This window comes from Alosa sapidissima, chromosome 7, assembly GCF_018492685.1.
Source record: "Alosa sapidissima isolate fAloSap1 chromosome 7, fAloSap1.pri, whole genome shotgun sequence".
NCBI classification, from domain to species: Eukaryota; Metazoa; Chordata; class Actinopteri; order Clupeiformes; family Clupeidae; genus Alosa; species Alosa sapidissima.
The window spans coordinates 14,097,995-14,112,010 of record NC_055963.1 but is presented as its reverse complement, the minus strand read 5'-3'; the positions used below and the strand labels follow the sequence as shown (position 1 = coordinate 14,112,010).

General features: G+C 46.8%; 1 protein-coding gene across 2 annotated transcripts in view; it reads left to right on the top strand.

Moving 5' to 3' along the window:
- Positions 1 to 7,568, top strand: part of LOC121712996 (membrane-associated guanylate kinase, WW and PDZ domain-containing protein 3-like) — a 42,117-nt gene extending 34,549 nt beyond the window's left edge. For both annotated transcript variants that reach the window (XM_042097212.1, XM_042097211.1), the window contains 5 exons: positions 3,140 to 3,340; positions 4,150 to 4,226; positions 4,641 to 4,787; positions 5,655 to 5,793; positions 6,212 to 7,568. In XM_042097212.1, coding sequence (XP_041953146.1) covers positions 3,140 to 3,340; positions 4,150 to 4,226; positions 4,641 to 4,787; positions 5,655 to 5,793; positions 6,212 to 6,777 — 1,130 coding nt within the window. In that variant the 3' untranslated portion in view covers positions 6,778 to 7,568. The remainder of the gene's footprint in view (positions 1 to 3,139; positions 3,341 to 4,149; positions 4,227 to 4,640; positions 4,788 to 5,654; positions 5,794 to 6,211) is intronic.
- The last annotated feature ends 6,448 nt before the right edge of the window (positions 7,569 to 14,016 follow it).

The following is a 14,016-nucleotide window of genomic DNA, read 5'->3' as shown; positions in this document are numbered from 1 at the left end:
GTAAAAAAATAAGTGTGTGTGTGTGTGTGTGTGTGTGTGTGTGTATGTATATGTGTGTGTGTATATATAGCATGTGTGCATGTGAGTGCATGCGTTGTGGTTCTCCCATCTAATTATCACTGCAGCAGAGTCAATAGATCTTTACCTTGTGTGCTGATGTTACTGGACATATTTGACTCCCACTCAGCTGCCATGGGAAATGGGCCATGTTTATGTGTGTCAGGGCCGGGCGAGGCCTTCCATGTGCACAGGGCTGGGGCCAGTGGACGACGACGGGCCCCGGGGCCGCTGGCAATGGCGTAGTTTTCATCTTGTTTTCCTCCAGTATAGAGATAAAGTGTCTGGCCCTGCGGCGAAATGTCATGATTTGCATCCCTCTGTAATGTGCGTGCCGTCACGACGAGTTCATTCTTCCACTGAGAGAGAGAGAGAGAGAGGGGGGGAGAGAGAGGGAGAGGGAGAAAGCCTGAGCTTTTTTGAGGGATGGAGAGAGAGAGAGAGAGAGAGAGAGAGAGAGAGAGAGAGAGAGAGAGAGAGAGAGAGAGAGAAAGAGAGAGAATGAGTGTGCACATCCGTTGGTCCACACTAATTGCATTTGTCTTGCATGCCGGAGCGGAGCGCCGTTTATGAGTCGATTCAAAACGACAGAAAGTACATTTTTTTGGGTGAACATTTTTAAATATTTCATGTTTCCAGAAGATGAAGCACACCCACCCCCCACCACCACCAACCTCACAGAGGCTAACCAGTGCTGACTACACAGAATGCAAGCATACTGAGAGACACGAAGAGATGAGGAGAAATGGAAGGAGAAAAAAAGAGAGGGACAAAAGGAAGTGTGAGATGGAGGGATAGAGGAAGGGATGTAAATGCAAGCAGCAGACAGATACAACAAATAAAATGACAGACAGCGAATCAGTGGAGAAGAGACTCCATTTCTCCAAGCTGGTGAGGATTCCTTCTTCCTTACTCCCTTTTGCTTCCCCTTTTTCCACTGCACAGAGAGATATCTGGCTCCTTTACTGGCCATCTACCTGCTCTCTCTCTCTCTTTCTTCATGACTCCATCTATCTGTCTCTCTTCCTCTCTGTCTCACTCTATCTGTCTCTCTTTCTCTTACTCCCAGGGGCCTCAGATGATTTGTATTTCATTTGATCCAGTGATTACGCACAGCCTTATGGAAATAATCCCCCTCCCTTAATTTTTTTTCTTTCTTTTCATTTGGCTTTGATTTCTCTTCGTGTTTTTCCGTCTCTGTGTCTGATGTTTGCCTGCTCATTTGAGTCTCATTGGAGCAGAAAATCTCCCTGTAACGTGGATCGCTCTCTTCTCTCCAAACCCCCCTCTCTCTCTTTCTCTGGCATTTTGTCTCTCTCTCCCTGTCTCTCTCCTCTCTCTCTCTCTCTCTCTTTCCCTCACTTGCCTCACCATCTCTCTCTATGTCTCTGTCTCTCCCAGTGAGCATTTGGAAGTTGGGGGTGGAGGATGGTGGTGATTGTGGTGGTGATGGAGGTGGGGGTCCTCAGTCCTGGCTGGGCCTTCCACAGGATCAGGTGTACAGGCACAGTGATGTGCACAGTTTGATGGGTAGCCAGTGTGGAGTCACATCCAATCCACTTAGGTGGAAAGGCACCGGATACTTGGCAACATGCTTGGCAAAATTTGACAGAAATCTTTTTGTATAAAGAGATTTGAAAAGACAGTTAGCCAGTTGGTTGGCCTCCCCCCCCACCCCCCCTCTCTCTTCTCTCTCTCTCTTCTCTCTCTTACCACACGTCCTTTATGGGAAAGGCTGAACAGTTCGTTTTGAGGAGAACAAGAGGTAATTTGAGGAATATGATACACAGGAACTTACCAGCACGACTTTTTTGCCCCCCCCCCAAGTCAAACAGAAGGTCATTGTCTTAGTCATGTTTAGCCTGAACGAGAGAAGCAAACCCTCTGGAGCTCTGAGACCTCCCTGGTGCCCAGGCCTGCAATAATGTCCTCTAACGTGGGGCACAATCACCATTTAAAGCACTGGTTACTCAGCCTGTTGACCCTGTTTCTTCCAAGCCAGGGCATCCCACGCAGACTGGACGAAGCGAGCGAGCGAGAATCGCTGAAGCAGTGCGCCAGAGCGTGTCTCCCTGCTTAATTTCAGTTTTAGACCTGCATTTTAATTATTCACTCAACCAACCATCAATTATTACGTAGGCTGTCATTGTGTGTACCCAGTTTTCAGACTGAAGGGGCTATTTTGGATCTCTGCTGGATGTCGTTTCCCTCATGACTCCAAAGCCACATATGGAGAATATGTGAGAGCGGAGAGATTAAGTGGCACTGCGGCGGGATTTTCATGCTCTCTCATGCTGAGTTGGTTATTAATGAGGAAAAATTGTGTTTTTAAAATCACATGTTAACTTAATTAGAATGAATGGATCATTTGGTTGGTTATGAGTGGTTAATGAGTTGCATACACACTCCCTTTTAAGTTGATGTTGTGATTCTCATGTGGCATCATACTAGCTGATGTCACAGGAATGTGTTCATTTAAAGGGAAACTTGGCAGGATTTCCACCTCTGCTGGAGAAATTGTGCATTATGCTATTTCAAACTGTGGAAAAAGGTAACGATAAAGCACATGGATTTGTTTACAAGCTAGCAAAACGGTTAGCATAAGTTTGGCAGACAATGTGGATGTTACAAGGTCAGAAACACGATTTAAAACGAGTTTCTTGTTTCTCACTTCTCTTTCCGGGACGGTAGTCGCAATGTTGCAAGGTTGGTTTTCCGCCTGGGGACGCTAGGGGCAGCGGGAAAAGTCACCATTTTCACCGGAACAGGTCATTTAACCATCCAAATGATTTCTAAACAGGTTTATTACGTTGAAATAGTTGCCAAGTTCCCCTTTAAATGTGCGCATCAATGTATTTTTCCTCTTCTCTCTGTGCGTGTCAAGGTTCCTTCTCTGTCACTTTAATGCTCTGGAGCTTTCAAGGTTAACTTCAAGTTCAAGCTGTGCTTTGGGAAGTGCCGTGAGACACTTTTGTACATTGTAGCACTATATACAGTAGTAGATAAAACTCAAATTAATTAGTTTATGTTCACTCAGTTTTCTCATGTGCTCCACACTCTCTCTATCTGTGTCCGTCCTCAGCGTCCACCCTCCTGTCCCACCGGTTCGTGACGGTGCGTCGGGGCAGCCCTGCGGCACGGAGCGGTCAGATCCAGCCGGGCGACGAGCTGGAGGCGGTGGAGGGACGCTCGGTGGTGTCGCTGCCTCACCGCGACCTCGCCCAGATCCTGCGCCGTGCAGGAAACACCCTGCGCTTAACCATCATCCCCCGCTCCAACACGAGTAGGACCACACACACACACACACACACACACACACACACACGAGTAGGACTGCACACACACACACACACACACACACATACACACACACACACGCACACACACACACACGCGAATGCACACACACACACACACATACTGAACGCGCACACACACACACACACACACACACACACATACACACATACTGAACGCACACACATGCACACACACACACACACACCTACACACATAGTATTCTCTTTACTCTCACTTGCTCTTTCTCTCTCACACACTTTTTCTCTCTCTCACACACACATACGCAAATACATTCTTGTATTTTTGGCTACTGACTTTCACTTGTCCTGCTGAGCTCAAGTACAGTGACAGATTTTGGACATTCTGGACCTTTTATGGTCACACATTACTTGGGTAGTTCGCCCACAGACTATCCACAGATGCAATGATTATAAATTATTTGCTGACGCACTGTTACTGTAACTACAATTTATGGTTAAGTTCAAGGGGTTCGATTTGTTTATTGTTAGCAGTAATTGTTCAATAACAATTTTACATACTGAGTTTCTGTGGGCAGACTATCCAAGTAAAGTGTTGTTACCCATTTTACACCAGAACAGATTTTCCAACGAACAAGCTCAAAAGGTCTGAAGGTTGGCTCATTCTTGTAGACCTGAAAGAACTCACCCCTGTCACAATAGAGTTTGTCCACCAGAGGGAGCTAGTGCTCCCATCACTCACAAACATCACTCAAATGAAGTCAACTCAACTGCAGAACTCTCTGCTAACAGCTTTCTCATTCTCTCGTGCCAGACACCGCTAACCTGTCAGAGTATGCAGACTTTGACACAGACCACAGGTCAAGGAAGGGTCACCGAGCCAGGTCGAAGGTGAGGCGTCCCCCGTGTGTGTTGTTTTTGACCGAGCTGCTGTGCCTACAGCTACTGTGTCTGCATGAGTGTGTTTGAGTGCTACGTCCTGGCTGTCCATCTGCACCTCTCTCTCTCTCTCTCTGTCTATCTGTCTCTGTCTGATCAGTCTATAGTCTCTCTCGCAACCACTATCAGTCTCCTGTTTTTCTCTGTGTTCTCTCCTTCTCTCTGTTTTCTCTGTGTATTCCTTTATCGTCTTTCTCTCACATATTTGTGAAATTTTCCTTTACACATCTTTCTCCTTTCTCTCACTTTCCCCCTATACTCTATTCCTCTCCTCCCTCCCTGTGTCTCTCTCTTCTCTCTCTCTTTCTCTTTCTTTTTCATCTGTCTCTCATTCTCTCACCATCCTCCCTTCTTTACACCCGATAGCAAGACTCCAGGTTTTACAATGTGGATCTGGAGCGCGGCCCCACGGGCTTTGGCTTCAGCCTGCGGGGGGGCAGTGAGTACAACATGGGCCTCTATGTGCTGGGCCTCATGGAGGGGGGCCCTGCCTCACGCAGCCAGAAGATACAGGTCAGTGGCCAGACACATACACACGCATACACACACACACACACACCAACACACATACACACATACACGCGCACATGCACGCACACACTCACACACATACACACCCACACACACACACACACACAGACACACACACACACACATGCACGCACACCCATGCACTTCCACACTCACAAACCTCTCTCTCTCACACACACACATGCACACACACACGCACACATATACACACACTCATGAACCTCTTTCTCTCTCTCTCTCTCACTCACACACACACACACACACACACACACACACACACACACACACACACACACACAAACACACATCAGTTGACACATGGAACCACTTCCTGACTCCAATGTATAGTCACTCTGAAATATGTTGATCACATGTCCAGTTAAACTCTCACACCATCCTATGCCATTTCACCTTTGTGTGTTGTAAGAACAACAAGTGACCGTCCCGGGCGTCACCATCTTAGTCTGCCCTGGTCGCCCTGTGACTGTTGGTTTCTATCTGTTGTGTCTGTCTGTCCATCCGTCCGCCTGGCCCGATGCGCATCTGCTTTGGCATGGGTGTCTGGGTGTGTGGCGGCAGCGTGCATGCGTGACAATATTACAGTATACTTCTCTCTATGTTATTGCGACGCACTGTTTCATGAATTGTGGTTATGTGTTTCTGTGTGTGTGTGTGTGTGTGTGTGTGTGTATGTGTGTGTGAGAGACTGTATGTGTGTGCGTGTACATGTGTGTGTGTGTGTGACTAAGAATATTTGTGTTTGTGTGTGTGTGTGTGTGTGTGTGTGTGTGTGTGTGTGTGAGGTGTTTCTGATCTTACTGATGTGGGCCAATCTCTCGGTGCCGTCAGGTGAGTGACCAGCTGGTTGAGATCAATGGGGACAGCACGACGGGGATGACCCACAGCCAGGCGGTGGAGCAGATACGCAAGGGGGGACACCGGATACACCTGGTGCTCAAGAGGGGAAATGGCTACGTGCCAGACTACGGTAAGTGTGTGTGTGTGTGTGTGTGTGTGTGTGCGCGTGCGTGTGTGTGTGTGTGTGTGTGTGTGTGTGTGTGTGCGTGTGTGTGCGTGTGTTTGTAGAACACTCTTGTAGGACCTCTAAGGAAGTTGATGAGAGATGTACTGTTCTGATGACATGGATGAGTGTCTTCATGTACCGTACAGTATGTCTTAAATAGTGTGTGCCTTTCTCCTTGCTGCTCTTGTACATAACACTCTTGGTGTTGGGTTCTGATCTTGTTGACTGCAATCTCTCTTTTTTCTTCTTCTTAATCTCTCCTGAACCTATGATTCCTGTCTACATCTTCTGCTCTTTTATGCTCCTCATCTGTCCTTCCCTCCTTCCTTCTCTTCCTTCTCTCTCTCTCCCTCACCCTCTTTCTTGGCGGTCCTTTCTTCAGTGGAGCTGTCCAGCCTATCTCTCTGTATGACCAACTCCAAGCAGGGTGAGCCCTGCTTCTATGTCATCGGCCGGACAGAGAATACGCGGTTGGTAGCCGTTCCTGTTAGTCTCTCATCTTTTTTTCTGTTTTCTTTCTTCCTTTTATTTCTTCTCTTCACATCCCTCGCTTCTTTTTGTTCTTGTATGGTCGTGTGCGTTCGTTTCATTTCGTTTCGTCCGTCCGTTCGTTCGTTCGTTCGTTCGTTCGTTCGTTCGTTCGTTCGTTCTCCATGGCCCCTGTGCAAAACACCCAAGTGCCCCTGTTTGTGCGCGTGTAATCCCAGTGACGTCCGTGCCTTACGGGGGAGGCTGCCATTTTGCCATCAGGCAGAGACGGGGGAGGAGGACGGGGGGGGGGAGGTCACCGGGTTCACAGACTTGAGAGCCAGTGAGTCAGAAGATGAGATGTTTCTGGGGGAGGATGGGATTGGGCGGAATAAAAGCGCGGATAGCTCCACGGCCGCGGAGCAGCGCCAGGAGGCCACAGCTCTCGTAGCGGAACGCTCACCTCCGCAGCTCAGCTAAGCAAGGCAGAGAGAGAGGGAGAGAGAGAGAGAGATGCCTCGCATTTCCATTTTATTTGATTCCAGCGGCCCCTTGCTTTTAGCCAAAGTGATTTTTTTTTACAGTACGACAAGCAGCAGGATTTATAGGGGGGAGTTGAGCCCATACCGCGGGTGCTGCTGTTAGCACCACTCGAGCGAACCTACACTGCACTTGGCACTCAGCGCAGCATCATCACGGTCCTGGGGGGCATTTCCAGGAACCCCAGGGGATTATGGGAAAACGCTGTGCCTTCTCCGCATATGTCCCTTGGCTTAACATAAAAGCCCCTGTGAAATGTAAATGTGGAAAAAGGCTGTTTAATGTGCCGAGTGCCACAGGCTCTGCTTGCACTGATGTATAAGTTCATATATAATAATGTTGAGCATAGAAGCTTAAAAGCACTTAAAGGTTAAAAGGTCATAAATGTAGTCAGCAAGTGAACAAGCAGGAGTTTGTCAGGTCATTTACCTATGAGATAGAAGTACAGACATTGCGATATTCAACATGAACCTCTCAAGAAAGCAGGTTAGGTGGTGTTAGATTATCCTTGGATGTTTAGATTATACACTACTATAGATGCACTTTCACACTCAAAATACAAACCATACCTTGTGTTGTCATACATTTTCTAGATAATTCCATATAGAAGAAATACTATGGCTATATTTATCTCTGTTATGGTTATTCCTCTTACCACCATCTCTCTCTCTCATTCTATCTCTCTTTCTTTTCTTCCCTCTCTCTCCTTTTCTGTCTCTCTCTCCCTCTCTCCACAGACCGTGAAGTTGGAGCAGCCTCCCCCTCCTCCTCCGTGTTCACCGAGGAGCCGGGTGTGGCTGCAGTAGATGAGTGGCACTTGCCGCCCGTGCCCAGGGAAGCTGGGACCGCGGACGGCCAAGACCGGGGGGGCAGGGTGGCCAGGAGAGGCGCGGGAGGGAGTCACGGGGGCAGGAAGAGTAACAGGGGAGGAGGAGGAGGAGGAGGAGGTGGGGACAAGGGGCGAGAGGGAGGCCGCACTCCTGATACAGACCTGGACCGGAAGGAGGAAAGCCTAGCGACGACACACGGGGAAGAGGGGAGGGAGACGCGGGAAAGAGAGAGGGAGCGGGAGAGAGAGAGGGAGAGACACACACAGAGTTTACCCAGAAACGCGCACAGGGGCTGGGAGGAGCCTGTCGGTGGGGAGGGTCACTCGAGGAGGGAGAGGGACAAGACCAGGGACAAGGCCAGGGAGAAGAGCAGGAGCCTGGGGGACCGGCGGAGGAGGGAGAGGGAGGGAGAGAGAGAGAAGAGCGCCGGCGAGAGAGAGGAGCAGGGCCAGGTCTCACGAGCATCGCTGCCCGCCGAACTGGAGGAGGTGGACGAACAGGGGGGTCAGGGACGGGAGGAGAAGAGGAGGGAGAGACGAGGGAAAGAGGAGGGCAGGGATGATGGAGAGGTGGGGGAGAAAGAGAGAGAGAGGGAGAGGGAGAGGAAGAAAAGGGAGGAGAAGGAGTGTGAGAGGGAGAGGAGGAAAGAGAGGAGGATACGGAAGGAAAGCGCTGCGGTGGAGGAGCCCGCGGAGATTGCGACGGCGACGGCGACGGCGACGGCCTCGGCGGACAAAGCCGCCTTCTCCTTCCTCATGCCGCTGGACACTGGCGCCTCCGACGCTGAGTCGCTCGCCGGCCTTTCGGAGGTCAGCGTGTCGGCCGCCAGCATCTCGGGCGTGTCCCTGGCCGACGGGGCCGAGGCTGGGCACGAGGGGCCCCAGCGGAGCCTGCTGTCCCCCGGCCCATGGCTCAAGCCCAGCCAGCAGAAACTCTCTCAGGTCCTGGAGAGCAGGAAGCTCTGGGGGCGGGAGGGGGGGCTGTGGCTGCACTGAGCGGACTGGTGAAGCCTAGCCTAGCTTAGCTCACCCCCAGAACATACTCTCTCTCTCTCTTTCTCTCTCTCTCTCTCTCAGTCTCTCACTTTTATTGTCTCTTTACCTCTCTGTACAGGTATTTATTCCTTTCATGAATGCTTTTATCAAAACTGAATAACAGCACAGAGAAAGAATTTAAGGTTGTGATCTCAGATCCAGATGTTCATGTACACTCTCTTTCCCTCTGTCACCTCTACACATTTATACTGTAACACCCTTCTCTCTCTCTCCTTCTCTCTCTCTCTCTCTCTCTTTCTTCCTCTCTTTCTCTCTCTCTTGCATGAACTCACTCTTACTTTCTCTCTGTTGCAGTGCTTTCTAAAATCTCGTTCCCTATCTCCATTCCCAATTAGTCAACTATCAGCCCATCCCAATCTTCCATTTCACACTATTTAACAGTGAAACGCATTCCTCATTTTACATAGGCAAATGCTGTTATATTCATCATTCATGAGCCAAGATCAAACAAAAATTATGCAAATTCAAAAATAAGTCGCATACAACTTTCCAGATATCACAAAGTGTGACAGAATGAAGTAATATCGCCATCTAGAGGAAAAGTAAGTGTACAGAGAAAAGACTGTCTCTCTTTTCACTCTGAATTTAAAACTCATGTAGCTCCCACTCACAACTTACTAATATTGATAGTATATTATCATTATTTTGCTTATTTTGAAGCATGGATAGATTTTATATTTCATGTTATTTTGGTCTATGTTACATTGTTTTATTTTATTGTTAACTGTGGATACTAAAAAGAGAAAATATTTATACCATTTCTTAGCTGCTCGCTTGCTTTGGATTGTAACCTTTGTTCCCCGGAATGAATAGATGGAAAGTTCTAGAAGGTGAGGAGCAGAGAGTGAAAGTACTACTGTTAAAGAGGCTAGCGCACGGTCCCTAACCTCTACTGGTGCCTTTTGCTTCTTTAACTGGTGTTTACCAAAAAAACAACAACAACAACATAAAAAGTGTATATCACAGCAAATGTTAATCACATTATCATATGCTTTCGCTCTGACTTTGCAAGATGAAAAAAAAAACGCATAGCCCATTGAAAATCCAGTGACATGAATGAGAATACATTACAAGTGCCTCATGCGATAGTCCTTTACATGCCCATCTCACTGACACTGAAGGGGGAGGGGGTGTTTCTGTTTCATGCTCACGCATTCACATCTCATTTGCAAAAAAGACAAAAAAAAGACGACTCTAGCCCCATTTCAGTTCCCCCACGCACGCCCAAAAAATGAAATTGAAATCAAAAGATCTGTTTCTTCTTTCAGCCCTCCTCTACTTCCCTGTCTGACTCCCTGTCACTGAAATTTAAAGACATACGATGAGTTTCTTTGTTTGTTTTTTGTCAGGGGACAACAAGGGCATTTTGATACTGGTCTTCTATGCATTTTGTAAGACTCACTGGTTTCAATTGCGGTAGTGATTTCTTTCGTTTTTGTATACCAAGGCCTAGCTTGGTATTATTGTGTACAGTTCAAACACTTGGCAGGCAGAATCAGAGTTTTGTAAAATGTTCAAATATGGAAGACTTGAGGTCTGTGGTTATCAGATGTACTGTACCTACTTATGCATAGTATGTTTACCTCGTCCCTCGGAGCAATAAGAAGCCATTTTCTCCTCTGTTTAGGGCAGTATGCACCATGTAGCTTCCTAGAAGCACTCTACAGTATTTGGGACTAACAATTTGATCTGAGAGTACAGTGGAGAAGTGTGTAGCATTTTGGAGCTTTTGTGTTCAAAACATTTTTGTAGATGGAGTCTTTCTCCAGCTTGAATAAATGTTGAATTTGTATTTGAGTACAGAGGACAATGCACTAGTTACATTGAACAAGCATGTTTGTACTGTACAGATGGATGGAATTCATGTGAATGTTTTGAGGGGATGTAATCAGATATATAGTATAAAAGCCAGGGACCTAATGTAGCAAATTATATCCAAGATTCTATCAGAGCTAGATGTATTGTACATAGCAAGATATCCCAGAGATTTTACATTTTACACCAGCACCATATATTAAAGAAATAAAACTAAACTGCAGAAACTGTGTAGCACAGTCAATACAATATCAATATTATAAAAAATATATAGTATATAGACAGTTCAGATCACACAAGCTGAGAGACACTTAGTATAAGTCACACAATTCAGGCCGAGCTAGATCACCCTTCATGTACAGGTCAGGCTCAGAATATCCACGATAGAAGCACTAAGTCTCAGTTCCACACCCGTCCTGAGTGATGATCCTTAGCTCAGCTTCCCAGAGACCCCCACCTTACTTTTGCTTCAAGTAGATCCTCACCTCAGTGGCCAGTCCACAAGTCACAACAGCTTGATGCGATTCATTTCGCAACTCTCCGCAATGCCGAGTCAACCGCTCTGTCTGTAGTCTGAGTCCAACCGGTGACTCAGCATATCTGGGGGCCTTTGCCAACAGACTTTTGCCGCTTTCAAAACTGAACCTCAAGTCCTGGAGTCATTCAGAAGGGGCCGAGATCTCGTAAAGCATGCTTGCCAAAACAGAGAAAGTGGTTGCCAATCAGAACTCTTCTTTTCCCCCTCTCAGTGGGCCCTTTATAGTGGTTGTCACAGATTCTCCATCTGTGATTATGGTCTTTTGAGAGGAGCCATATTGAGCTTACTGATAATGTACTAATAATGCAATTACATTTTTTGATACCATGTCGTCGGAGAGTTGGGAACAGTGCTCTGTCGCGCTGCGCCTTTTTCAGTTAGTGATTTGATGATGTCAAGGATGAGCATTGTTCTTTTTTTTTTCTAAAAAAGGATGTCAATGATGTACATTTACTCTTGTTCGACGAAATCGACGAAAGTGCTCCAAAAGAAAATGTGAACTTGAGTTTTTCCACCTGACTTGAATTTGTCATTAACGGCCTTGCAAGGAGTCAGCCATTGTACAGAACAGTAATCAGTGTGTTTCTTTTCATATGAATAACGTGGTGCCAAGGCATGAGGATGCGAAGAAGCAGGGTCTTCCTGCGTAGATTTTAGGACCTAAACGCAGGGGCGGAAAGCTTTTGTTTTTCTAATTGCATTTTGGGGGTAGTAACGGAGGTGGAATAAAAGAAAAAAAGCTGATGGTTGCCTAGCAGATTTTCTTGCCACCAGGTCTGGGATCCTGTCCCCCCAGACATAAAGCCACATAAGTAGCCATTGATCTGACCTGTACTTTATTGTCAGGGCAATGGCTACAGCTGAGAGCCTGTGTATATATACAGTATAAATACATGTGACACGTATTGGACAGATGTACAGGTTTTTATCATTGCTCTTGTTATGTATGACAATATTGATTTCTCTTTTTTTTTCTTCTTTTTTTTCTTTTTGAATGCATCAACAGGGAGTTTGGAACAATGAATTATCAACTATGACATGCAGTTACTGAAATAAAAATGATGAGATCAAAAGGTGTTGTGATTTGTAAAAATGTTTTCCTATTTCTTTCTGCGTGTGTGTGTGTGTGTGTGGAAAGCCACAAGGGTTCCCATGTTTTATGTAAGTGCTCAGATGGCGCTTTTGATGTGGATTATGTAACGCGTGTCCATAGGAGGATGATGCTTTTGGAATACATTTCTGCCACTGCAGTCATTTAGATGCAGCATGGTCTGCTCAGTGATGCCTTGTTTATTTATTTTTGGTTATTTATTTATTTATTAATTACATCTCATTCAAGATATTCCTTTTTTCACACTGTAGGAAAAGGGTGTCTGGCCAAAGTTTCCCAAAAAACATGAGTGAGAGAGAGAGGAAGTAGCTCATTTAAGAAGAAAAACCCAATGTTGAAATCATCTTTGAGTCTGATAGAACTGATTTTTGTCATGATTTTTTTTTCAGTCCCTCTCTGACACACACACACACACACACACACACACACACACACAGAGAGAGAGACCCACACACACACACAGAGAGACCCACAAGCACACTCACATACTCTCCCTCTCACACACACACCCACACGCACATGTAGACAAGCGTGCATGCGCTGTGAAACAGCTTGGGAAAAGCAAAACTCCTACACAAAAAGTATACAATTCTCCCTCGCCCACACACACACAATGCTGCACTGGCCACTCAACTATCAAATGGTAAAACAAAACCAGACCCCACAAATATCGCCCCCCGCCCCCTCCTGTTGTGCTCTTCTGCGTACTGCAAACGATACATTGGACCATCACCCCACTGACCAGGCAGCAGCTTGCTCCCACCAGGCAGGCACTTGGCAATCACACGCGCAAGTCACAATCACTTCAGTCGCTTCTGACACGCACAAACAAACAAACAGACCGCGCACCGAGGGCCTATTGCTGTAGCCCTGCCCTGCCTCGGGCTGTATTGTCACATGATGAACCACACAGTGAAATCTACTTAAACAGAGCTGATTCTCAGAAGATTCCTAAACGCTTTTAATGTGTCTAATGCCACTGAATGCCTCCCTCCCTCGACACACACACTCTCTCTCCCTCTCTCTCTCTCTCTCTTTCAACCACTCACACACATACGTACACACACACAATTACTGAAACACACTCTCATGGTTGGACACAAAGCCATTATCACACATCCAAACACATTTGTTAGCATGTTAATCATACTTATGATGCACTTTGTCAGCACTTCATCTGTGGGTACCCCTGGGAAATACCTCAGACGTTTCTCATCTCTTCCTGCTGGTAATTGGCCTGCCTAATTACACTTTACAAAAGGCCATGCTGCTTAAGTAGAGTGTGTGTGTGTGTGTGCGCTCATGCAGATGTGTGTATGTGAGAGTGAATATGCATGGTATATGTGTGTGTGAGAGTGAATATGCATGGTATATGTGTGTTTGGGGAAAGGGATTGCATGATAATGTGTGTGTTTGTGTCTGTATGCATGTTCCTGTTTCATGTGTGTATCTGTGTGTGCCTTCTTGTGTATGCCTTCTTGCATGTGCCTTTTTGCATGCGTGTTGTGTGTGTGACTGAGAGGCTTGGGTGAAAGAGGGAAGATATGTGGTGGAGGGCATCATCTGTCAGGGTTAACCTTGTCCTGTTACACAGAAGAATGCGCCCCAGCCTCTCCTCCCTTATCCTGTGTCCTATGATAGAATGCACGGCCCCCAGAACCCTCCTAAGCCTCTCAAGCTCAAAGAGGAAATGTCATGGCGACCTTTGTAATCAAGCCCCTTCTAACGACGCCGATGGCCTTGATGAAGGGCCCTTGTGCCTTTGCACTGTACAGCATGCCTCCCGACCATCCTATCCGAGGATGTCATTACCACAACACACGTTGACTG